Here is a 26,347-nt window from a genome sequence, read left to right as displayed (position 1 = left end):
CTTCAACTGATATTAGGCTTTACATTTTTTGATCTGGATCTAAAGTAGTGGTAAATATAACTTTAGATCCAGGACAAAGGATAAGACTAGAATAATAAATTTACCATATATGATATTTTTTTTTTAAGCTAGTCGGAGTCGGTACATTTTTACCAACTGCAACTCCACCCAAAATTGCTTCCAACTCTGACTCCAACTTCAACTCCACAGCCCTGGTTGCATATCTGGATTTCTTAAGGCCTTCAAGGTTATTTCATATAACAAACAAGCCAATATAGGAGATGGGCAGAAAGTTAAATGGATTAAGACAGGCATCATCAGAACTCTTTATAAGAGGACACGAATAGGAGAAACGCTGTTCAGAAATATCTGCCAAAATAAAACAGGGCCTGCTATACAAGTCTTACATCGCAAGTCTTAAGGAATTCAAAATATACTCTGTGAAGAAGTGGTGATGTGATTAAAAAAACCATTCTGATACCTTGTACAAAATGGTAACCCTGCTCTAGCTGCTGATTCAGGAGTGAAAGAGACATCAACTGAAGGGTTTATTTTCAAAACCCTCTAAATCCAGTGCACCTAATATGGACTTAGCAGGTTTTTGAAAGAAGCCCTTCAATTAAATGGGATTCTTTTGTAGATCTTTAAAAATAGATGTGGTAAACCACCCTGAAGTGCAGATTCTGTTTCATACAGTATTTGCTCAGCATATGCAACCCTGCTAGTCATTATCCTGGAAATGTACAATGCTTCCTGCAGTCTCCCAGATGCCTAGGACAGCCAAGCTAGTATATGACCTACAAACCAAATTCTGAGTGGTCTGTGCTACCTACATGATGATGTAACTCACTATCAAATTGGTCCAGCCCTATGGATTGTGAGACTGTAATGTCTATGACATTCTAACCAATAAAGCAGTTCTTGACAGCCTGAAAAAAATAATTTAAGTCTGTAGTTCCTGCAGAGTGAATGTTCTCAAGCCACATGTACTCCTGAAATATTGCACAGTATGCAGCAAGGAAGGTTTCCATTGAATGCTGCATGAGATTTTGCTACTAGAAACATTTGTTCCTCTCTTATTCCACTAGTAGCACATATTCTTTCAGTGATTCTGGCAGGGGGAGCTCTTTCACTGCATCTGGCAGGTAGCGCACACCCAGACTACCCCGCACCATATATCGTGATAAAGTCTTTAGTGTTCCAGGCGTGGCACACAGCCGCATCAGTTTATCACAGAGCTGTTTATCTCTGGTGACCTCATGGGGCATGCTTCCATTTTTCCTCAATTCAAAATGCCCTGCTGCTCTGTGAAGCAACTCCAGGCATGCATCCTCTTTTTCTGTCCCAAGTCCTCTAACCAGCAGTGCCACCAGCCTAGAAACAGGGCTCTGGCCCTTTAAATTAGTGACTCGAACCTCTGCACCAAAATCCAAAAGCACCCGTACGCTCTCCAGATTCCCTTTCATGGCGGCCCAACTGAGAGGGGTGTCATCGTTGTAATCCACAGCGTTGACAAAAGCTCCACTTTCCAGTAGTGCACGTACACACTCTGCATTGTTTTTAAAGGCTGCCCAGTGTAGAGGTGTATCCTTGTTCCCATCTAGTGCATTGGGATTAGCGCCATATTCCAAGAGAATCTCCACGCAGGCATCATCCTTCTCTGCTGCATAGTGAAGTGCAGTCCTATGGTATCCATCATGTGCATTCACCTATGTTCAAGACAAAGCATTATATAGTTTCTACAGTTAGGAAGTAACTTTTAACAAACGCTGTGTATGTAATATACTAGTCCCTCAGCCTCTAGCATTCAGTTAGCGCATCTTAACCTTCTACATTAAACACACAGAATGCCTCTGCTTGCCTATGCAGGGGTTAAAATTTTTAGTCAAGACCTAAAAATGGATGCTGAGCAAATGACACAGAACTGAACAAACCCATTATCTACTTTCCCAAGTCAAAGTCTGTATTGTTACCTCAGCCCCTTTTTCCAGGAGGAGCTCAACACAATCAGCATCAGCCACCATGCATGCACAGTGCAATGGCTTCAGAGTGCCGTGCATGCAGTTCACATCTGCTCCCTAGAAAAAGGACAAAAGACAACTGAACTGTTACCAAAGAAATTTATACTTTCTTACCACGTCATAGCAAACAGTAAATTTATCAACACAATAAAGTTGGTTTTCTAAAACCACCCAGGTTATCTATAACTTCTGATCCATTAATATTTTAGCTTATGTGACTCATTTTCTTGCTTCAGTTACACACTAAGCAAAATGCATATGTGAAGATGTGTAATAGATTATCATAAAATTAGGTCATACCATTAGCTCGTAGGGTAATTTTCAAAAGCCATCTATCTGTGCAATGGTTATTTAACCTGGTCAAGGGGCTTTTTGAAATTGCCCATTCTAATGTGGGTAAAAAGCATTCGGGGGGGGGGGGGGTAGGGGGTGATTAAGCTAAGGGAAGTTAACAGAACAAGTAATTTTTTGTTGTTGCCACAAAAAAAAAAAAAAAAAAATTCACCTGCAGAAAAAGAGATTTGGTCTCCTTTTATCAAGAAGTGGTAGAGTTTTTTACCGCAGGACCGCATGGTAAATGCTCCAATGCTCATTCAATTCCTATGAGCGTCAGAGCATTTACCTCGCTGGGCTGTGGTAAAATGTTCTGCCGCTGCTTGATAAAAGAAACCCTTTATCTTCCTTCAGCAATTTTCAAAGAAAAGGTATGTATATACTTTTCCTATGAGCACAGGTTCAAAGTCTGCAGGGAAAATATCCATGGATTTTACACCAATACAGACAGTTTTGGAAATTGACCTTTAAAAGCAATAGGATAGAAAATGATGAAAGAAAAAGACAATATAGCCCATCTGAATCAATAGCCCAGTCTCTGCAATACCTTTCTTCTATAGATATCTTCAATGCTTCGCCCATGTTTTTTTAAAATTCTGATTCTGTCCTTATTTCCACCACCTCTCCATAAAGAAATATTTCCTTAGATTACTCCTGCGTCTAAACCCTTCACCTTCATCTAAGGGCTCCTCACTGCAGAGCATCCTTTCCTTTGAAAAAAGACCTGTTCCCATATATTTATACCTTAAAGTTATAACTTTGCCAAATCTCCTCTTTCCTATTAGTTCTTTATGATATACATATTTAGATCTTTAAGTCTGTCCCCAAACGTTTTATGATGAAGAGCAGCAACCATTTTTGTAGCTGCCTCCTGGACCGACTCCTCCATCCAATTTATATCATTTTGATGGGGGGAGGAGCCAATCAGGGCCTTAGGTTCCTCCCAGTGCATCACATAATGCAATGGTTCGCATCAGGCAGGGCAGAGGAGAAGGAGCAGGAGGACTTTGTGGTTCCTCCTGTTCCCATCGCTGGAGGCCTACAGAGCAGAAGGGACTGAGCACCCCTCCTGCTCCCAACTTTTAGGTTTAGGGGGTTGTTGGGTCGGGCCGGTGGTGTGCCGTGCCGTGCTGTGCAGGGTCAGGCGCGCATGGGGGGAGGTGTTCGGCATGGGGGGAAGGATTTTTAAAAAAATTTTTTTTTAAAGGCCTGATATTTTGTGGCCTATTAAAAAAAATGAAAAAAAAAACAAAAAAAAAACCGGCAGAGCCCTGACAGCAGTGACAGGAGGCTGCTTCTCCTATCACTACTGTCAAGGCTCTCCCCAACTCAATCCGCCCCATGCAGTCGGTTGGGGGCATGCCTCCGATCAACTCCATTTGCATGAAGATGGTTGGTGAATCGGTCGGCCTGCCTCCAATCGCACACAGATCGGACACAGATCAGAAGGTTAGTGAATCTAGCCCTTACTCAGAGGCACTAAGGTTAATTAGCTCTTACCTGCTAATTTTTTTTTTCCTTGAGTCACTCCAGACCAGTTTAGGTTTGTGCTGTCCTGGCAACCCCCTTGCCACTCAGTATTTATCATAACAAAGCAGAAGAGCAAAGTCAATTAAAAGGAAAAAGCTCCCTAGGAACTAATGAACCGCTCAACACAGAATCGCTAATGAAGGAAAAAGCCCTCCAAGACTTCCAACAGGAATAACAGACTAACCAAAATCAAAATCTTCAGGAGATAGGAAACAAACTGATGCTAAGAAGCGCAGGTGGGTTCTGGACTGGTTTGGGGGACTCAGGGGAAAAATTGGTAGGTAAGAACTAAATTTACTTTTCTTCATTGGCCCACCAGACCAGTTTAGATGCTTGGGATGTACCAAAGCAGTATTTACTAAGGGTGGGGCACTGGAGCTAAAGTATATTAGAAGCAGGTATTTCAAGGGCTGCATCACTTCAAGCTTCAACTTTCAACTCTGTAGTGACAGCCAAAAGAATACACAGATTTGCAGGTTGCTGCTTTGCAGATTTCATGAGGAGGAGCTAAGGAGTGCTCTGCCCAAGAATCAGCTTTCAAAACTTCTGGAACTGGATAACCACAGAGAATATGAGCTTCTTAACTCATCAAGCAATTGTCATTTTTTATATCACTTCCTCTTTATGGACTCCAACCAAATGTCTAAAGAGCTCATCCGATGTCCTTATTGCCTCCATACTCTCATGTACTTCCTTCAACATGCATCTCACATCCAGTTGTGCAAGCCAACCACTACACTCATTTTTAAGATCCTAGAAAACAGGTAAAGAAATAGCCTAATTCAGAGAGAAGAATGACACCATTTTGAGGAAAAAGAATGCAACTGGTCTAAGTACAACCTTTTCTCTGCTAAAGACCAAAACTTTTTCTACATGACAAGGCATGTAATTCTAAAATGTGCTTAATTGTACAAATACCTACAGGAAAGCATACTTAAGGGTGATATCTTTTAAGATTGCAGAATCCAGAGGTTCAAAAGGAGACTAAACTAAAGTAGACAAGACCAAGTTTAAATCTCAGGGGAAATGAATGGAAAAAATGTACTACATCTGAATGTGAAGTCAAGCTCATTGCCTTCACTAGACCTCTAAACAGGATAAAGCCACTAGTTGTACCTTAAATGAGGTGAATGCCAAACCCTTTGTCCAGACTATCATGCAAAAAATCCAAAATATCTGAAACAGAAGAATGCAAAGGAAAAACACATCTTGACACCAATTCTCACATTTCCTCCAAATCTAATTAGACATTTTCTAGAATCAAACAGCTTTTCATCTTTAACACACCCTCTCAAGAACTAAGCCATAAGACAAAACTAAGGCACATTTCGCATGCTGATCATGCCTTGAAACAACAGATGGTCCCTGCTCTCTAGAGACAGAGGATCCTCTAGTTTCAAACAAACGTCTGATAAATAAACTGAGTGCCCTTGGGATGGGTCCCAAAGTGACTGGCTGGGTCAGGAACTGGTTGAGTGGAAGGCAACAGAGGATAATGATCAATGGAGATTGCTTTGAGGAAAGGGATGTTACCAGTGATGTGCCTCAAGGTTCTGTTCTTGAGCCTGTACTTTTTAACATTTTTATAAATGATATTGCTGGAGGGTTGTCTAGTAAGATTTGCCTCTTTGCGGATACCAAAATCTGCAATACAGTAGACACGCTGGATGGTGTGAATAACATTAAGAAAGACCTGGCGAAGTTTGAAGAATGGTCTGAAATTTGGCAGCTAAAATTTAATGCTAAGAAATGCAAGGTCATGCATTTGGGCTGCAAAAACCATAGGGAACGGTAGTTTCGGGGGTGAAGAATTTATGTGCACAACAGAAGAGAGGGACTTGGGTGTGATTGTATGTGATGATCTTAAGGTGACCAAAAAAGGTTGAAAAGGTTACGGCGAAAGCTAGAAGGATGCTAGGTTGCATAGGGAGAGGTATGGTCAGTAGGAAACAGGAGGTATTGATGCCTCTGTATAAGATTGGTGAGACCTCATTTAGAAAACTGTGTACAATTCTGGAGGCTGCACCTTCAAGAAGATATAAAAAGGATGGAGTCGGTCCAGAGGAAGGCTACTAAAATGGTGTGTGGTCTTCGTGATAAGGCATATGGGGACAGACTTAAAGATCTCAATCTGTATACTTTGGAGGAAAGGCGGAAGAGGGAGATATGATAGAGACGGTTAAATACCTTTGTAATATAAATGTGAATGAGTTGAGTCTCTTTCATTTGAAAGGAAACTCTGCAATGAGAGGGCATAGGATGAAGTTAAGAGGTGATAGGCTCCAGACTAATCTGAGGAAATACTTTTTTACAGAAAGGGTGGTAGATGTGTGGAACAGTCTCCCGGAAGAGATGGTGGAAACAGAGACTGTGTCTGAATTCAAGAGGGCCTGGGATAGGCACGTAGGATCTCTGAGAGAGAGAAAGAGATAATGGTTACTGTGGATGGGCAGACTAGATGGGCCATTTGGCTTTTATCTGCCGTCATGTTTCTATGTTACATCAAGTCCTTTTACTAAGGTCTTCATTAGGCTTCATTCTCTTGGATTCACAGAATTTCTGCTGAGATAATTTTTGCCAGGTACTAGCGACCTGGATTGGCTACGTGAGGATGGACTGCTGTGCTAAATGAACCATTAGTCTGCCTAGTAAGGCTAGTCATATGTTCTTATATAGATATTTTGACCACAGAGATATTTCCCTATTTCTCCTCCACCCAATCCATCAATATCTGTACCTCTTCTGTAATTTGCACATTTTTTTGTTCCTCCCTGTTTGTTGATACAGGCTACTGCCATCAGGCTATTGGAGAGAATTCCTACCATTTTGAAGTAGCTAATAAAACTCCATAAAAGCTAAGCGAATCACCCAAGCTTTGATGGCTTACTGAACACTGATGGCCACTGAACTTGTGCCCATTTGTTAGGACAACCTGAAAGAGATTTTATGCCCAGCGGATATTTTGAATTTTATTTATAAATAAATAAATATGTGGTAGAATGCCCATGTGTGAAGTTATACATCGGATTGACTTCAAGATCTTTGAGGCACAGAATGGCAGAACATAAATCTAATATTAAAAGAAGGAAAATAAATGAACCCCTTGTGGTTCTTTAAAGTCTTGAAATACTTTGTGATTGATACAGAACCAATGCATCCCAGAGGGATGAAAAATGAAGGTAAAGCATCAAAAACAAAGCCAAAGAAATGAAAAATTAATATGTATACAAATGTGCAAAAACATAATCAAGCAGACAGTTACTATTTATAAAACAGGAATAACAAAACTAGTTTCCAAAAAACACTAACAAAAATGACTAAAGGTCAACAACATCAGAAAAAAAATGTCAATCGTATCATCAAAAACACATTTCTTGAAAATAAAATTTGGATTTCCAAAACATATAAAATTGAAAAATCAGTTTGCTAAATTCTAAGACACTTTTTGAAAATATTTCCTTATTAACTTGAAAATTTTTATATTCCCTAACGATTCTGCAATCATTTTTTCATATCTGTATATCAAGATGTCTTTTGTTGATCTATTGTAGATTTGATTTTTATTGATATATTATGTGCACATCCAGGGGGAGGGAGGGAGGGTGGATTTATTTTTAAATGATTCTCTGAATTATTGTAAAATTAATGTATGGGTTTATTTATTAATGCTTATTATCTCTTATGGATATGAAATGTATATCATAATGAGCTTTTTGAAGATTTGATTATTAAATTAAAAATTTATAATAGTTATGGGATAGGGTGGGAGGGAGGGATATAGATTGATTTATTTCTTGAAAGAGTATTAAGTGATGTCTTAAATATAAAATGTATTTAATTTGTATTGCACTTATTGAAAATATTGAAAATGAATAAAGAATTAAAAAAAAAAAATAGAAAATATTTCCTTAAAAGTTTTAGTGAATAGTCATGAAAGGTGGCTGAAAATGAAGCTAAAAGTTACAAATATTAAAAATTTAGGGCCATATTCTATAAAAGGCGCTGTGAGTTAGGCAGTGGTAGGCATCCTATCGCTGCCTAATTTAATTGTTTTAATTAGCTTTAATTTGCGTGATGATTGCATCATTTTTTAAAAAAATTTTTTTTAAATTCTTTACTGATTTTTAATCAAAAACAGTGTCATAAAAGAACAGTAAATATTACACACATTACACTAATTCCTATTCAAGTAACATAAATATCATTCAATAATTTCAGATTCTTGCATCTAATAATATCAGAATATTACCTAAGATATAATACAAAAGAAGAATAAAGTTACCCAAATATCTCTATCAATATTTACTCCCCTCCCTCCAACCCCCCACCCTCCCTGGATGTGTAAAGATGAATAAACCAAAAGAACAATATGATGATGAAAATGCATCACTTAAAACCGATTAAAACATTTTTTTAAAGTAGGCACCAGAATCGCATACACAGCAGGATGCCTAGCGCCACCGTTGGCATTGTTAGGGGGTGGAGTGGGACTTAGGCGTCGTTAGGCGCGACTAAAGAACTTAGGCGTTTGCAATGTAGATCAGTAAAACCCAACCTACAACTGCAAATGCCTATATTTTCTGGTAAGTGCCATTAGCTACGATTCTGGTGCCTGAGCATAACTGACACGCGGCTTGTAGACAGCTGCCAATTTAGGCACCGTTTACAGAATCTTTTCCTTAGACGCCCTTTTACAAAGCCATGGTAGCGAGTCCCAGCACAGCAAATGAAAAGCAGCCCATAGGAACTGAATGGGCTACGTCACGTTTGCCATGCGGGAATTGCTACTGTGGCTTTGAGAAATGGGGCCCTTAATGCTGCCAACAGATTACCTTGCAAGCTATTTGATCACAAGATTCAAGAGAATGTATGACTTACTAGCAGCATGATTCATATTCATATCTCATTCAGAAGGTGCAAGGCTGAGACAGCATTTCTCATCCAAATTAGCACATTGAAATTATTATTTAAAAAGACAAAAAAAAAACAACACACTAAACAAAATACAAAAAAAAAAAAGACTACTAAAATTACTCAATATATGCCCCCATTATAAAAATGTGGCTACCAAAAAAGTGTCGGGAATACAACTTATTGAAAGGGCACCATAGATCTTTAGTGTGAAATTCAAAACAGGAAACAAAGAATCATATGAAAAGTGTTTCTAACCAGCTACATAATCAATACTGCAAAAAACGTTTTGTGGACTGATTTACTTAAATAGAAAAAAATCAATATGGTTTCCTTGATTGAAAAAATTAAAAAGACCTGTGGCAGGTATTAAATGAAACAAGTTATAGAGAATATTATCTTACATTGTGCAATATCGTGGCAACACTTCATGAATTAAAAGAAGGGAACAACAGAGAGATGAATTGGACACATGGGTATGTGCAAGGACAACTACGGTAGGGAAATGAAGAAACACAACACAAACCCATGTGCCAGGTCTAGTGGGATGATAAAGAACACCTTTTTCCTGCTGGCCATTCTTTTCCTAATGGAACCAAGAATCCTTATCACCTTGTCTCTCTATTTAACCACCTTAAGATCATCAGATATGATCACCCCCAAGTCTCATTCTACCTTTGTGCACAGAACAACTTTACCCCTCTATACTGTACTGCTTCCTTGTTTGTTTGGTTGTTTTGTTTTTTTTTGGGGGGGGGTTGGCTAAATGCTTGATTTTACATTTTTTAGCATTAAATCTTAGCTACTAAACTAGCTTTGAAACATCCTTCTACATAGTTATCTAGAGAGCAATATACCTGTGACAGTCTCTTTTTTGTTGCTCATTTGTCAGAAGTTACCATCATTCTACAGCCTCAAGCTCCGACTCCATAAGATCTGTAAAGCCAAGTAAGTCTGTGCACGTGTAGTATGTGAGGACCTCAGAGAAAGCATTTAATGCTGAAGACTGCAGGGCTGGGGAACCAAGAGTAGGATGATCTTACATGTAATTACGTGGCTCCTTTCTCTGTACCACTACTGACCTAATGCCACACTGTCACGCTTGGAAGTACAGTACTGTGTAGCCATCTTTTACATGACATTAAAGATACTGTGTTGGAGCACTTGATAGGCAATGGAAGAGCACTTGATAGGCAATGGAAGTGTATCTCCTGGATAATGTGGATGATAATGAACAAGTGGTCGACCGCGAACTATTTCTACAAAAGGTCTGCCAGATTGCTATGGAATGTATTCTTCTTCAATGGATACAACCAGAACCTCAGGCATTTTGTTTATGGAGGAATCAAATGCATGAATTACTGAGAATGGAGACTATCTATGGCTTGAACTGGAGAGAAAGTTATAACTAAATTCTTAAAAAATTTGGGCCCCCTTTTTGAATTTTTTGATAATGTGGTTGTGAAGTACACTGTTTAATTCACTTTCAACAAAATAGGCTTGTGATGATTTCTTCTAGTTGTCAGAAAGATGGGAAAGAGGTTGGGGGTAGCAATTTTGGGGTTGTTTAAGGGAATTAACTTACCTAAAAAGATTTCTATTTCTTTGACTATTATATACACATGGAATTTCTTGTTTTTATGTAACAAATTGGCTGTATATTCATTCTACTTTCAAAAAAGAAGATTTTACATAAAGATACTGTTGTTAATCTTTGGGACGTATCTAAACCTATAAGCTGCTTTGGAAATTAGCTCCTGCTGAAATACTTCCTTTTGACAAAAAAAATATATCAAATTCACCAAAACTTGCTTACAGTTACATAGCAGCAGCTGCAAACTATTAGCGCCAGATTAGGCTCTGAAACCAGAGCCAAAGTGAAACGTAGCCTGGTCTTCACCCCAAACCTGAACAATGTATTTCCATCCAGAAACAATTCCCAAAAGTCATCTTCCACAAAACAGCTGCTTAAGAGAACGCCAGTTCAGTACCAAGAAAGTCTAGGCAAGTAAGTTAATGTGATGTTATGTGCTCAACTTTTATTTGAGTTCAGGCTTCTGAAATGGATAATTTCATGGAAGGGGGAAGGAACTTTAGAAAGGGAGACTCAGAACGTTGGTAGCTATTAAGGAGGTTGATTCTTTACCTAATTGTGACACGTTTGTTTGGTTTTATATATTTACACAGTGGTACCTCGGAATCCGAACACTCCAGAACTCTAATGACTTGGAATCCAAACTTTTTTTGTAGTAAATTTTGTCTTGGAATCTGAACTCTGCTTTGGAATCCGAACGTCCTGCACATTGTATGTGTGTGTTTGTGCCCCAGAATCTGAATGCTGCTTTGGAATATTTGTTAATATTTTATCTTAAAATCCAGTGTATTTCCTGTTCAAATTTGAGTTTGTGGGACCCAGGAACGGATTACTCCAGTTTCTATTATTTTCAATGGGAAAAATTGTCTTGGAACTCGAACGGATTAAGTTCGGATTCCAAGGTATCACTGTATATCTTTACTGAGGCAACAACAGAATGCCATGTACAAGATAAAAGAACACAATACATCTACACTGTTGGGTAAGGGACATGAGGAAGGAGTGGATGTCAGGTTCCATATGAAAATTTGAATGTGTAACTGAGGTTACTGCAGGGAAGATTGCATAGGTTGTGTTTATTTGCTCTGTAATTATTTTTTTATGTATAATATTACATTTAATACTGTATTTTTTAATTTTTTTTTGTACCTCACTTTGAATTGACCATCAGAAAAGGTGGAATAGAAATTGTAAATTAAAATTAAATGAAAACATGAGTATATGCAAGTGTATATTTTTCATTATATTTCATTCTCAAGAGCACCATATACAGAAAAACTTGTAGAAGTGTCTGATATGGCGTTCCCTTTTTGTGACTGCCATACCCGTCTAATAAGGTTGTCCACGTTTTCATGGGGGAATGACCGGATGGCTGCGATGGTGCGGATCAGTCGCTCAGACAAGGAGTATTTGCTCTGGATGCTCTGCATAATGTACCACATGCTGGAACTCATCAGCCCTCAAACTTTATTTCACATGCTCCACTCTACCTGTCAAAGAGAAAAAGAAACAAATCAAGACTGCTTAACCTTATTCGCTGCTGGTATTGCAGTGAAGCACTATGCTGCTAATAACTTTCTTAGGCCCCTTTACACTTTGCTGTTAAAATAAGGCAAACTCTAAGGGACAGATTCTGTATAGGACGCCAGACTCAGCAGCCATCTAAGAAGCGGCTGAGAATCGAACACCTGCATCCTATACAGAATCACATCTGCCCTAATAGATAGACCTGCCTAACCGCCCTGATTCTCTAACTGGTGCCCTTGTCACAGGCTTCAGTTAGAGAATCACACCTGCCTGATAGAGAGATCCCTTACCATCAGCTAATCGCAGCAAGGGAATCCCCCTGCAGTGATCAGCTAAGCGGCTGCGGCAAGGGACCCCCCAATTCCCGCTGAAATCGGGTCCTAATTGGCTCAGATGCCTAAGGTCCCTCCCACAGGAGAGGCCTTAGGCATCTGGGCCAATCAGAGTCTTAGGCCTTCTTCCCAGTGCATCTCAGTGGGCCCATGAGAGGGGACATAGTTATCTGACCAGAGTCCTAGACCACTCACAGTGCATGCCAGGATGCACTGGGAAGGAGGCCTGACTCTAATTGGCCCAGGTGCCTATGGGAGGGGCTTTAGGCATCTAAGCCAATCAGGGCCTTAGGCTCCTCTCCAGTGCATCCCAGAATGCATCGGGAAGGGGAAGAGCCGTCATTTCTCCTTTTTTCTTCCCAACTGTTCTCCTTCCAAGTATCTTTTTCCCTCTTTCTCCACACTACCCCAAGTCCAACCTCTCTTCCTTCATCTCGCTCTCTTTACAGCCCAGCATGCCTTTCCCTCCAGTGCCAGTCCCTCTCTCCTCACAGCCCGGCACCTTTCCCTCTGGCGCTGGTCCGATGTCACCGCCAAGCCAAGGAGTCTGCCGGCCTAAGCAATTTGGCAGTGTTGTACGTGGCTCCCTCTCCTGCTTTTCGCCTGCCACGGTCTGTCTCCAATGACGCACAACTTCCTCTGGCATGACGGCGATGTCGGACTGGCGCGGGAGGGAGGACACACTGGGCTGTGAGAAGGGGAAGTTTGGGAGCATTGCCGCAGGCCACATAAAAAGGCCAGGCGGGCCGGATTCGGCCCACAGGTCAGCCCACTGGCCTTGTGTTTGACACATGTGGTTTAGAGGCTCTAACAGGCTTTATGACCCAGATCTAGAGCTTCCTTTCCCTCCTGACCCTTATGGTGAACAGAGAGGGTCCATTGCTCCTGCTCTCCCTCACATGCCAGCACATGGGTCAAAGACCATCCAGCACAAAATTGGCATGATATGGGATCTAATCTACCTGAGGAGTCCATAATAACTGATTTGTACCAAAACCAAGTAAATTTGAGGCAGAAGAAAGCTTTTAAAATAAAATCGGGAAATTTAAGATGGCCTTGGCGGCAGCATTTTAGTACCAAAAATGGCCTGTGAGAGTAAAAACAAAGTGCAAAATTACTGAAAATAGGTTTTTAGAGGTGGGGGACCCTTGGGACACCCTCAGAAACCCTTAGTTTTGCTGAATTTCGTCCCACCTTGATTTTCGCATAAATAGTAATGAGCTGTACTCACAAATCTGCCAAGTGCTGTGCCTGCATCAGCTTTTCACTGCAGCTGGAAATAGAGAAGGTATTTCTGCCTCAGACAAGCAAAGGGTAGTTCCAACGACTTGTCTCTTTGGGCTGCCTTTTATTCAGGTTCCAAAAACCTGAAACCCTCAATCACTCAGTCTTCCACATGACTCTTGGAGGGGGGGAAGAGATGCAGCCCACCTCTACCAAGCCTCCCAGCCAGTTGTGGGGTTAAATCAGCCTACACTCAAGCACCTGACTCCAAAGGGGCGTGCACTGCTTCCAGAGGACCGGAGCTCAGCTCTAAAGGGTTATGCAGGCCAGCAAGGCAGGTTCTCTTTTTTAAAAATGTAGTCCTCCTGGCTACAGATCCCAATGTCTGACCCTTCTATCAGGCAGAGCTGTCCCAAGACTACTGGGGACATAGCACATGGAAGTCTCAATAAAAAATCGGATTAAGACCTGAAAATAAAAATTGTAGTGCAGAGCAGATGAAAAGACATCTTTTCAGCTTGCTTACAGAGTTAAAACTGGAGATGAGGGGCTGCCCAGAGAATGACTGATGCCTTTTGCAAGCAATTCGTGAGTTGGGGTGCATAACCCATCCATAAAGAATCGTATGCTGTTTGCACAGGAAATAATATATTTATGGTAGAAAGAAAAAAAGGAAAAATAAACTAGCTAGGAGGCCTTGGCTCTTACAGACTTCTCGCACCAATATAAAAAAGTCACCTTCTTCCCCACCTTCCATTATTCTCCCTTCCTGCAATCCCTCTCCCCCTAGAATATGGTATTCTATCCACTTCCTAAAATGTAGGTCAGGACGAATTACAACTTATTCAAACTTAACCTTTTGGCTATTGTGAAGAGAGAATCTAGATAATATTCCCAAATCTAGATAATATTCCCAAATTAATACCTATTTTGTATTTTTGCAGTGAAGCCTGCTTTCCTTTTAGGATGTTTAATCCTACCCATCAAGAACACATTTGTTAAATGAATCTTTTGTGTGAGCACTTTAATAACCAGAAACCCAGATGTACTAAAAGAAAGTTAACTGTGAGAACCTTATTTACCTTTCAATTGTCTCTCATATTGGATTCTTTTTAGAGTTGTGTAAAACATTAAAATGGGAACGAAATCAATAAGCAAGTCTCTTGGGGGCCCACATCAAATGATTCACTAGCAAAGTACAGTGCTGTGTACACCTTTCAGCACTATAGAAGTGATAAATAGTAGTAAGGTTCACGTTAACCTCAGCTAACATCCACCGTGAAATGTTTGATCAAATCTGAAGTATGAAGAATTCTGGCACAATTACGTAGTGGAAGTGTCAGGATGCCAAAAAGATCTTGGTTGGGAGATAATAAGAGTTAAGTTAAATATGATTAAAGCCTTGGTTTCAAATCACTAGCCCAAAGTGGAAGTATTGCTGAAGCAGTCCTCGAAGCCTCTGGGATACAAAGAGCACAATAATGCATCACGGTATCATTTAGGGCAGGGGTGCCCAACGCGTCGATCGCGATCGACCGGTAGCTCAGGAAGGCAACGTGAGTCGATCGCAGAGCCCATCCCGGGCTCTGTGATAGACTCGTGTTGCCGTCCCGATCTACCGGGCCTATCAGCCTTCCTCTCCCCGATGTCAAAGACGCCGACGCCGGGGCATCCACTTTAGGCTGTTTTTGTCATTTCGGGGGGGGGGGGGGGAGGGAGGGGAGCGTGGCAGCGGCAGCAGCAGCCTGAAAAATAAATCATCCTGGCCGGGGTCGGTGTCATGCTCCGGAGCTTCTACAGCCTTCCTATCTCCCTCTCCCTTCTACCTGCTTCCGGCCACACCCCCTGCTCCGCGGCTCTCTTCGGCAACTCAGCAGCAGCGATCAACACAAGCTTCTGACGTCGGGGCCTACCCTCTGCGAGTCCCGCTTGTTTCAACTTCCTTTTTCCACAAAGGCGGGACTCGTAGAGGGAAGGCCTCGATGTCGGCAGCTTGTCTTGATCACTGCTGCTGACGAGTTGCTTAAGAGAGCCGCGGAGCAGGGGGGTTTTGCCAGGTGCAGGTAGAAGGGAGAGGGCCAGATGCAGGACTCGTGGGTGAGGGAGCAGAAGAGAGAGAGAAAGAGAGAGGGGAGGGAAACAAAAGGAAATATTTCATACTGGGCTGGGCCGGAGTGGAGGGAGGGTGGAAAGATTCTGGCTACAGGGTGCATTAACAAAGGAAAAGGGGGGAAAGCTGAAAATGGAGATAGTGGCACAAAGAAGAGAAAGGGTAAGCAAGACCTACTGAATAAGGATAGAGATACAGAGGGGACATGAAGAGGAGTTGAAATAGAGACATAGAAGTAATGCTGAAAAAGTGTGTGTGGGGGGGAGATAAAGACATTGAAAGAGCAAATGGTGAACATGGGGTAACGACAAGGACAGAGACAAATGAAGATTCTGAAAAAGTGGTGAGATAGGGATATAGGTGAGATGGACACAAAGAAGGGTGATGCTGGAAAATAGGTGGAATGGTAATTCTGACAGACACAGAAGGGAAATGCTGGATCAAGGAGAGATGGGGCTCAGGCTGGATGGAATGAGGAGAAATGCCTTGTTGGCCCGGAACTTCCTCTCCTACGTCAGAATTGATGTCAGGGAGCGGAATGCTGGTCAGTGTGACGCTTCTGCAGGGAAAGCTTGGGACGGCGGTGGCTTGGGGGCTGTTCCCCGATGGCGGTGGCAGCAAACCGAGTGGCTTGGGGGAGGGCACGGAGAAAGAAAGAAAGAAAGAAAGGGGGCAGACAGGGAGACAGAAAGAAGGGGGAACAGGGAGACAGAAAGAAAAAGTTGGGGGAGAGAATGAGGTCTGGAGGAGAGGAAACATACAGGAGGCTGAAAGAAAGGAAGAAAGATTGGATGCACAGTCAGAAGAAGAAAGTGCAACCAGAGACTCATGAAATCACCAATCAGCAAAGGTAGGAAAAATGATTTTATTTTCAATTTAGTGATCAAAATGTGTCGGTTTTGAGAATTTATATCTGCTGTCTATATTTTGCACTATGGCTCCCTTTTACTAAACCGCAATAACGTTTTTTAGCGCAGGGAGCCTATGAGCATTGAGAGCAGCACGAGGCATTCAGCGTAACTCCCTGTGCTAAAACCTACTATTGTGGTTTAGTAAAAAGGGAGGGGGTGTATTTGTCTATTTTTGTATTTTGTTACTGAGGTGACATTGCATAGAGTCATCTGCCGTGACCTCTTTGAAAACACCCGGAATATGAATAATTAACATGTTCTCTGCCTTTCAGTGTGCTTTGTGTGTTTTTTAAATTTTATTGTTGGTAGATCATTTTGACTTAGTCATTATAAAAGTAGCTCGCAAGCCCATAAAGTGTGGGCACCCCTGATTTAGGGAAATAGTTATCAACATGGGTTACTGTTAAGATGTTATTTTAACACTACCTCATGCTATTTTAGCACAAGTGCCATTTAATGCAATGAGGCCTAATTATTAATAACTGGTAAAATAATGGAAGCCCATAAGGGCTTCCTGATGAAAAGCTGGATGGGAAGGAATAAGACACAACACACAGCGGCAAGGAAAAATTAAGATGCTAGTAATAAGAAGGTTTTCTAACCTGCTGATATCTTCTTCTCTATCTAGAACGCACTTGTCAAACACAAGGCCTGGGGGCCAAATCCAGTCCGCCTGGCCGTTTTATGTGGCCCTCGGAGACTGTGTCGCATCTAAGTGCCTGACTGTGCAGCCCCAGTCCCAGTGGTGCACCAAGCTCCTCACCATGCTGCCTCAGTACCCATTTGTAGGCAGCAAGACCCAGTCCCAGTATAAAAGCTAAGTTGGAGCAGGGCGCTCAACAGAAGTACCTGACCGCACCACAGGTGGCTCAGGGCGAGGAAGGAGCTATACTTCTATTAAGACTAAGTATCTTAATAGAAAATTCAGCCCTTGACTTAGCCTCTGTTTTAGATTTCGGCCTCTTATGTGATTGAGTTTGACACCCCTGATCTAGAATATGAGCATTAGATCCCACTGTACTAAAGAAGAGTCAAATAAATCTGTTTCTCACTGGGTCTCAAACTATGAGGCCAGAGATGATTATGAAGGGGGAATGAAAGGAGAGATCACTCAAGATGGTACTTGTTCTGACTCCTCTTAAAGAGCCTGACTCCTCTGCACCACTTTCTCTCTCTCCTGCAGCACCAATATAGCAAAGACTAAGATGAAGCTCTCAGCCACTCCACCCCACCATACTTATGAGTTTCCCTAACTGCTGCCTGCTGTCATAGCAGAGGAGCCAAGATGAAGACATTCATTCATGAGCTGGCTGAACACTGTCTTCCAATATCAGGTCACTTGGCTGGTGGAAGCAGAAACAACATGTAGAGCCACTCCTTTCAATCTATCTTGCAAGGTCACAGTAAAGAGCTGCCCAAATACTCAGAAGGTATGCAGAAGAAAGATGAAGGATTACAAAGGCAATAGAGGTGAGCGAGTGCTACAGAAGGAGAAACAGAATAAAGGAAGCGTAAAAAGGAAACAAGTGAAGAAAAGAGAAGGTGGTTATATGGCTATGGTGTGCATTACAGAAGAGGGTTGAGAGATTTGGAATCAAGTTGTTAGGTGTGATGTATCAAAAAAAGGGGAGAACTGATTTCTTTTAATCAAATTAGTGCTAGTTCCTTACAGGCAAGGTTACAGAAATAGCTTTGTAAGTAAGCAGTTTCCAAATGGAAACAAAAAATTATTGACTACTGTTGTGACTGAATCCTAGTGGAATTTTTAAGTCAAGCCCAAATCCATTTCTACAGAACCTACCTACATATGACCTTACAGGACAAGGAATAAACCATACTGAACAATGAGGCAGGTTTCCAGTAGAGGATGACCAAATTTCTGTTCCAGCACCAAAACCACCCCAAAATCTGGATTTGGGCATGTTTTGGTTTCAGCCAAAAATGCCAATGCATTTTCTACTGAGACTTCCCCATCCTCTCCCAATAAAAAGCCTAACTACTCTCTGCTTCCCCTTCCTCAACCAAAGGCCAGCAACTTCCCACCACTTGTAGGCCCTCCCTGGACCTACCTTAGAAGCCCTGGTGGTCTAGTATTCTCACTGGGGGATCTCTCATTAAAATGACTGCCATAACTTCCCAAGGCAATCTTGCAAGACTGTCTCAGGAGTCCCCAACAGACATTTTGAATGTGAAACTGGCATGGGCAGGAGCGATTGAGAATTGCCCTCACCTTGATGAGGCCACTAGAGCACCAGAGTTTCTAAAGTAGGCCCGAGGAAGGCCTGCAGGTGGTAGAAGGACAATGGCTTTCAGTCAGGAGGTTGTTTTCTGTTGAAGGGGCCAGAGGGGCTGTGGAGTCTACTTTTGGTCAGGTTGGGGCCATGCTGCCTGGTTTCCATTTCAGCCAAACCTGTGCAATGAATTTCTGCTGCAGATTTGGTTTCAGCCAAAACAAAAAAAAACCTGCTTCAGTCACCTTCTAGTTTCCAGGGTTACTAATCAGAAGATAGTTTCCATCTGTACTGAGAGGTAATGTGAGCTCTGAGATGCACTTACTTAAGCCAGGCTCATGATTTCTGCAGTAATAAGCCATTAGCACTGTTTAAATGCAGTTGGGTCAAGGTTTAAGCCCAGTACAAGTTCAGATTATTAGTAAATCTCTTTCTTAAAAGACAAAACTTTGAACAAGACCACTGTAGTTTTCCATATCAGAGACATCTTCAGCCTAACACATCTACATCTTGACTTGAGGATTTGTGGGTCTTCACATGTGGGATTCATTTAGCTGTTTGGCCTCCTAGTCATCAATAGGGATTAGGACTTGTATACCACCTTTTTGTAGTTATACAACCACACTCAAAGTGGTTTACATACAGGTACTTCAAGCATTTTCTCTATCTGTCCCGGTGGGCTCACAATCTATCTAATGTACCTGGGGTAGAGGAGAATTAAGTGACTTGCTCAGGGTCACAGGGAGCAGCGCGAGGTTTGAACTCACAACCTCAGAGTGCTAATGCTGTAGCTCTTAACCACTACGCCACTTCCTGGCAGCATTTTCCTGGCACCTCTCTTGAATATCCTGCAGATCAACTCGGACCTTAAGAGTGGAGTCACAAACTAGGCTACTGGCTGCCTGGCCCAATTGTAGTTCTGAGCATAAATAACCAGTCCTGAACCAAGCAGGGTAGAGATGTTGAGAGCATTGTCTTAGGGGGCCCTAATCCTCATGAGAGTTATGGAGAACCAATGGACTGTGGGCATCCCTTCCAAAGAGGAACTGCAAAGTACAAGTAGGTTGGGATTCTTTCCTTACAGAAGTTGTAGCATGCACATAGGCTAGACCAGTGTATTGCAAGCTATGTGCCAGGATTCTAGGTGTGCCGCGAGATGCCAGTGAGGAGCAAAGGTGTCAGCACCAGCTGACTACTTACAGAACATGCCCCTCGAGGTGAGAGGCACATCCTGTAGGCTGTCAGCTGTGCCAGTACCTCTCCTCCTCGCCAGCAACTCTCCTCCTGTCCTTGTACCTCTCTTCTGACATTAACCCCTACTGGCATAGAAATAGGCTCAGGGACGCAGCTGGAGGGCATCCAGCCGTGGCACCGAGTTTAATGTGCCGTGATGCCAAAATGTTTATGGGACACTGGGCTAGACTTTTCTTGCATAAGGGAAAGCAGTCCCAGAAACATCATTCTTAATCCTTTCTTCATACAGCTCAGGAATCCAGAAGAACATTAGTACAGAGAAGGACTGGGACTATATTAACACAGCAATTATCACTCTCAGTTCTTGAGGGTCACAAACAGGTTGGATTTCAAGCTATTCCTAACAGATAACCGAGAGCTAGACGTATTAGTAAGGTTTTAAAATAACCCTATGAGCTGCATGAGTAAGCTGCTTCATCAGACACACTCTGGTCAGATTCCGATTTTTGAAGCCAATGAGTAACAGTTTGATTTCTTAAACATCTATTTGGGAAGGCTGAAAATTTTGAAACAGAAGGAAGATGGGCAAGAGAGGAGATGGCTGAAAGTTGGTGTTGGGAAAGGCTGAAAAAGGAGGCTGACTGGAGACAGAGAGAAGCTGGAAGAAGGTTGGTTCAAATGGGAATACCCCAGATAATAATTTCATTTAAAAAAACTGAAACAAATTTACTTAAACAAGTATATTACACAATACTACAAAGGCAAAACATAATCAAGGTATGAGTATCAACAACCAAGATTAACATTCAGGACCCAAACAGCTGTTAAGCCAAGCAATGACAATACAACAATAAGTCGTAGATCATCAATGCACCTCTCATTGGGAGGCTTAGATTTTAAACCAAAATGAACTGCTACAGATTGCTAAACAGAAACTACACACTAATCGAATAAACGACTCTCACCAAATACAGAGTACCGTATTTTCGCGGATATAACGCGCGCGTTATACGCGTTTTTACCTACCGCGCATACCCCTCGCGCGTTATACGCGTGAGCGCGGTATACAAAAGTTTTTCTACATAGTTCCCACCCCCCCCGACGCCCGATTCACCCCCCCCCCCAGCAGGACCGCTCGCACCCCCACCCCGAACGACCGCTCGCACGCGCTCCCACCCGCACCCGCGATCGGAGCAAGAGGGAGCCCAAGCCCTCTTGCCCGGCCGACTCCCCGACAATATCGGGCCAGGAGGGAGCCCAAACCCTCCTGGCCACGGCGACCCCCTACCCCCACCCCGCACTACATTACGGGCAGGAGGGATCCCAGGCCCTCCTGCCCTCGACGCAAACCCCCCTCCCTCCCTCCAACGACCGCCCCCCCCAAGAACCTCCGACCGCCCCCCCAGCCGACCCGCGACCCCCCTGGCCGACCCCCACGACACCCCCACCCCCCTTCCCCGTACCTTTGCTAGTTGGCCGGACAGACGGGAGCCAAACCCGCCTGTCCGGCAGGCAGCCAACGACGGAATGAGGCCGGATTGGCCCATCCGTCCCAAAGCTCCGCCTACTGGTGGGGCCGAAGGCACGTGGGCCAATCAGAATAGGCCCTGGAGCCTTAGGTCCCACCTGGGGGCGTGGCCTGAGGCACATGGGCCCAACCCGACAATGTGTCTCAGGCCGCGGGGGGTCGCGGGTCGGCTGGGGGGGCGGTCGGAGGTTCTTGGGGGGGGCGGTCGTTGGAGGGAGGGAGGGGGGTTTGCGTCGAGGGCAGGAGGGCCTGGGATCCCTCCTGCCCGTAATGTAGTGCGGGGTGGGGGTAGGGGGTCGCCGTGGCCAGGAGGGTTTGGGCTCCCTCCTGGCCCGATATTGTCGGGGAGTCGGCCGGGCAAGAGGGCTTGGGCTCCCTCTTGCTCCGATTTCGGGTGCGGGTGGGAGCGCGTGCGAGCGGTCGTTCGGGGTGGGGGTGCGAGCGGTCCTGCTGGGGGGGGGGTGAATCGGGCGTCTGGCGGGGTGGGGGTAGGGGGTCGCCGTGGCCAGGAGGGTTTGGGCTCCCTTCTGGCCCGATATTGTCGGGGAGTCGGCGGTCCTTCGGGGTGGGGGTGCGAGTGGTCCTGCCGGGGGGGGGGCAGGGCAGGGCGGGTAAACGGAGAGTCGGGACAGCGCACGGAGAGTCGGGGAGGGCGAAAGGAGAGTCGGGGTGGCCAGAGGAGAGTCGGGGCGGGCGAAAGGAGAGTCGGGGTGGCCAGAGGAGAGTCGGGGCGGGCGAAAGGACAGTCGGGCAGCATGCGCGTTATACCCGTGAGCGCGGTATACAAAAGTTTTTATACATAATATTGTGGTTTCTGCGCGCTATACCCGTGTGCGCGTTTTACACGGGTGCGCGTTATATCCGCGAAAATACGGTAAGTGACTCATAGGCTAGTATAAAATGAACACAAAAAATAAACTGGAAACCTCAAGAAGCCAGACTGGAGAAAAAGAAATACATTTCTAAGTGCATTATTTTACAAATTACAAATATATCAGAAATGCTCTTTTCCCAAAGCTGATAGCCAAAAATCAAAGATTTCCTACAAATGATGAGTAAGAAAAACTCTGATTCTGGGGAAAAATAAAGACACAGCTACTATAGCAGCAAAATGCTGTATGCTGCCACCAGGTAAGAAATATAACCCGACCAGGGATAGGACCAAACAGCATCAATGTCCCAAGTCTTCTACCATATATAAACTCACTATAAAATATGACTGCAAAAAATCTAACAGCAACAATCCATATACACAGTGGCTTTAACTGTCTTCTTGTTTAAACTTATAAATAAATGTGTGAACAGATGGAAAAGCATCTCTGACTGAACTCTGACCGAAATTATTAAACTTCTCACGGACAACACGGGTACACCCTCCTCAGTATAAAAACCTCCCACTCATGGGTCTTTCCCTCAAGAATAATCAAAGATGAGCAAGAAAACCATCATAATAAGCATATAGTCCCAAACACCCTGAAGAAGCTTTTTTTGGTAAAACACTTTTTTTGGTAAAACGCTTTTTTTGGTGGAACTATTGTTATCATAAATTTTCAGGAAAAGATTTGGATCAAGCTTAAATAGCCTATCGCGTTAAAAGGATTTTTCTTGAGGAAGGACTCATGAGTGGGAGGTTTTTATACCGAGGAGGGTGTACCTTTGTTGTCCGTGAGAAGTTTAATAATTCCAGACGGGGTTCTGAGGCTTTCCCTCCTACACATATATTTATTTATTTATATATATTTACATACATTTATTTATATGTTTAAACAAGACGACAGTTAAAGCCATTGTTTGAATGGATTGTTGCTGTGAGATTTTTTGCACTCATATTTTATAGTGAGTTTATATATGGTGGAAGATTTGGGGCATTGTTACTACTGATTCCATGGCTTCTAAGATATAGGAGGATACAATACCAAACAGAAACTCTGTTATTGTCCCCTATGTATACCGTACTGCAATTTTTTTTTGTTATTAGCATTCTGTAAATTATCTCCTTCCATCCTATTTTTATATCTTAACTGTTAAAAATATTGCTTTGGCAACACATGTAAAATTGTTAAACCAATAAAGTTATCTGAAATCTTAAAAATAACCCCCCCTCCCCCTTTTACAAAACCATGCAAGAAACTTTTAGTGACGGCCGGCACGCTGAATGCCCTGCACTGCTCCAATGCTCATAGGAACTCTATGACCATGTGGGCTAAAGGTTTGAAAAGCCCTGGTGCAAATTACACTGACAACATAAATCTTTACTGCCATCTAGTGTCTCCATGAAAGAAATAAACTCATGGACTCAACTCCAAAGAAGCACAGCTATACAAACAATTAAGGTTTCCCCAATTTGATTTTTAATCCTTTTCCAGAATTTTTCAGATCTGAAGCTGTGAAACATTCCTCCTCCTTATTGCCCCCTCCCCCTCATATTATAAATTTGATGGCATTATACCAAATCTTATCAGAAACAACTGAATACAACAGCCTGACGTATGACCTTGAGGATAGAGGCTTTTAAAGCAGAGGGTAGCACTATGTTAACTTTGTACTCCCAAATAAAATAACAATATAAGAAAAAAAAAAAGAAAAAAGGAGTCATCCAAAAAAAAATAAAAGCAATGGTCCTATGAAACAAGTTATACTGCTGCTAGCAGAGATAAAGAAGGAGACAAAGTGAAATGGTGGCAGAGGAATGAGCTAAGAACCAAAAGGCTTAGTTCAGCGACTGCTTCTATCATGACCTTAGGCAAGACTATCATCCATGGCCTCAGGTACTCATTTGGGACTACTCTCTATGGAGCAGTAGCACCTTGAGCATGCAAGTAATCTGTTATACAGAGACCTGGTCAAAGCCCTCAGGCCTGTAAAAAAAATAAAAAAAAGGGGAATTTAAAAACAGCAGTGCCGAATAAATCTACACCTGAATAATGACATTTTAACAAAGGCATAGACTTCAAAACTGTATTAAATCAAATATCATGGGAAAAGTTAATCATTCATTACAAAAATCTGTTAATGGTCCCCAGACTTTCTGAAATGTAATAATATAACCTTTTTGCGTTGCTATTGTGAGTTCCATTTTGTATATATGACATACTTGTTGTTATTATATAATACATGAGTATTTGAATAGTTTTCACAGTAAGGATGATTTTATGTATTATTGAATAGGGAGGGAGGGATGGGGGATTATTATATTCAATTAGTATGATTTAAATTTTAGATTTCTTACATAATATTTAAAATATTATAGAATATTAATTTGTAATGAAATGTTAAACTTTATGCTTATATGAGAGTTAATCAAGTGTGTATCTTTAAGTTCATATGAGTTTAATTGCTACACTTGTAACATAAAAAAATGAATAAAGAATTAAAAAAAACAAAAAACTGTATTAAATCTAAACTTGACTTGGGGGTGGAAGGAAGTAAGGGGGTAAGACTATCTGCCACTTGCATCATTCTTTTTCTGTAAGCAAACCATGGAAAGGAGCACAAAGCTATTGCTAGAAATTTTTAAAATTACATTCAAAAAGGGTATACCAAACACTTAAACTCCCATATCTCTAGGATACAGAGCGTTACATAAGAATAGCCTTACTGGGTCAGACCAATGATCCATCAAGCCCAGTAGCCCATTCTCACAGTGGCCAATCTAGGTCACTAGTACCTGGCCAAAACTCAAGGAATAGCAATATTCCATGCTACCGATCCAGGGCAAGCAGTGGCTTCCCCCATGTTTTTCTCAATAACAAGACTATGGACTTTTCCTCCAGGAACTTATCCAAACCTTTCTTAAAACCAGCTACGCTATCCACTCTTACCACAACCTCTGGCAATGTGTTTCAGAGCTTAACTATTCTCTGAGTGAAAAAAATATTTCCTCCCATTGGTTTTAAAAGTATTTCCTTATAACTTCATTGAGTGTCTCCCATTCTACTCCACTCAGGATTTTGTAGACTTCAATCATATGTCCTCAGCCGTCTCTTTTCCAAGCTGAAGTGCCCTAACTGTTTTAGCTTTTCCTTATATGAAAGGAGTTCGATCCCCTTTATCATCTTGGTCGCTCTTCTTTGAACCTTTTCTAGCACCACTATATCTTTCTTGAGATAAGGAGACAGGAATTGAATGCAATACTCTAAATGAGGTCACATCATGGAGTGATACAGGGGCATTATAACATTTTTGGTCTTGTTAACCATCCCTTTTTTAATAATTCCTAGTATCCTGTTTGCTTTTTTGGCCACCGCCACACATTGGGTGGAAGGTTTCATCGTATTGTCTACAATAATACCCAGGATCTTTTTCTTGGGCACTAATTCCCAAGGTGGACCCTAACATCCGGTAACTGTGATTCAGGTTATTCTTCCCAATGTGTATCACTTTGCATTTGTCCACATTAAATTTCATCTGCCATTTGGACACCTAGTCTTCCAATTTCCTTTGTACAGTTTAGTGTCATCTGCAAATTTAATCACCTCACTCATCATTCCAATTTCCAGATCATTTATAAATAAGTTAAATAGTTTCAAGTTTAATAAAAATTTGCAAACCGCCTATCAGTCTTAAAAGCAGTTTGTACATAATAAAAATCATAAAATAGGGTAACATAAATAGCACCAGTCCTAGTACAGACCCCAGCGGCACTCCACTGTTTATTCTCCTCCATTGAGAAAAATTTCCATTTGACTCTACCCTCTGTTTTCTAGCCGATAACCAATTCCTAATCCACAACTGAACTTTGCCAACTATCCCATGACACTTTTTATTTTTTCAGGAGACTCTCATGAGGAACTTTATTAAAAGCTTTCTGTAAATCTAGATACACTATGGGCTCCTTTTATCAAGGTGCGCTACGGGGGTTAGCACGTTGGACATTTCATTACATGCTAACCCCCGCGGCA

General features: G+C 42.3%; 1 protein-coding gene across 3 annotated transcripts in view; it reads right to left on the bottom strand.

Annotated features, from left to right (window-relative positions):
• Positions 1-312: 312 nt before the first annotated feature.
• ASB8 (ankyrin repeat and SOCS box containing 8) overlaps positions 313-26,347 on the bottom strand; it is a 40,352-nt gene continuing 14,317 nt past the window's right edge. For 2 of the 3 annotated variants that reach the window (XM_033915164.1, XM_033915163.1), the window contains exons 2-4: positions 11,715-11,879; positions 1,974-2,078; positions 313-1,709 (exon numbers count right to left, since the gene is read on the bottom strand). In XM_033915164.1, the coding sequence (XP_033771055.1) occupies positions 1,077-1,709; positions 1,974-2,078; positions 11,715-11,843 (867 nt within the window). In that variant the 5' untranslated portion in view covers positions 11,844-11,879 and the 3' untranslated portion in view covers positions 313-1,076. Of the gene's footprint in view, positions 1,710-1,973; positions 2,079-11,714; positions 11,880-13,479; positions 13,522-26,347 lie in introns of all 3 variants that reach the window. The other variant, XM_033915166.1, reaches the window with a different exon arrangement.

This window comes from Geotrypetes seraphini, chromosome 11 (assembly GCF_902459505.1).
Source record: "Geotrypetes seraphini chromosome 11, aGeoSer1.1, whole genome shotgun sequence".
Lineage (NCBI taxonomy): Eukaryota > Metazoa > Chordata > Amphibia > Gymnophiona > Dermophiidae > Geotrypetes > Geotrypetes seraphini.
The sequence above is the reverse complement of the archived record's forward strand: the minus strand, read 5'-3'. Positions and strand labels throughout refer to the sequence as shown.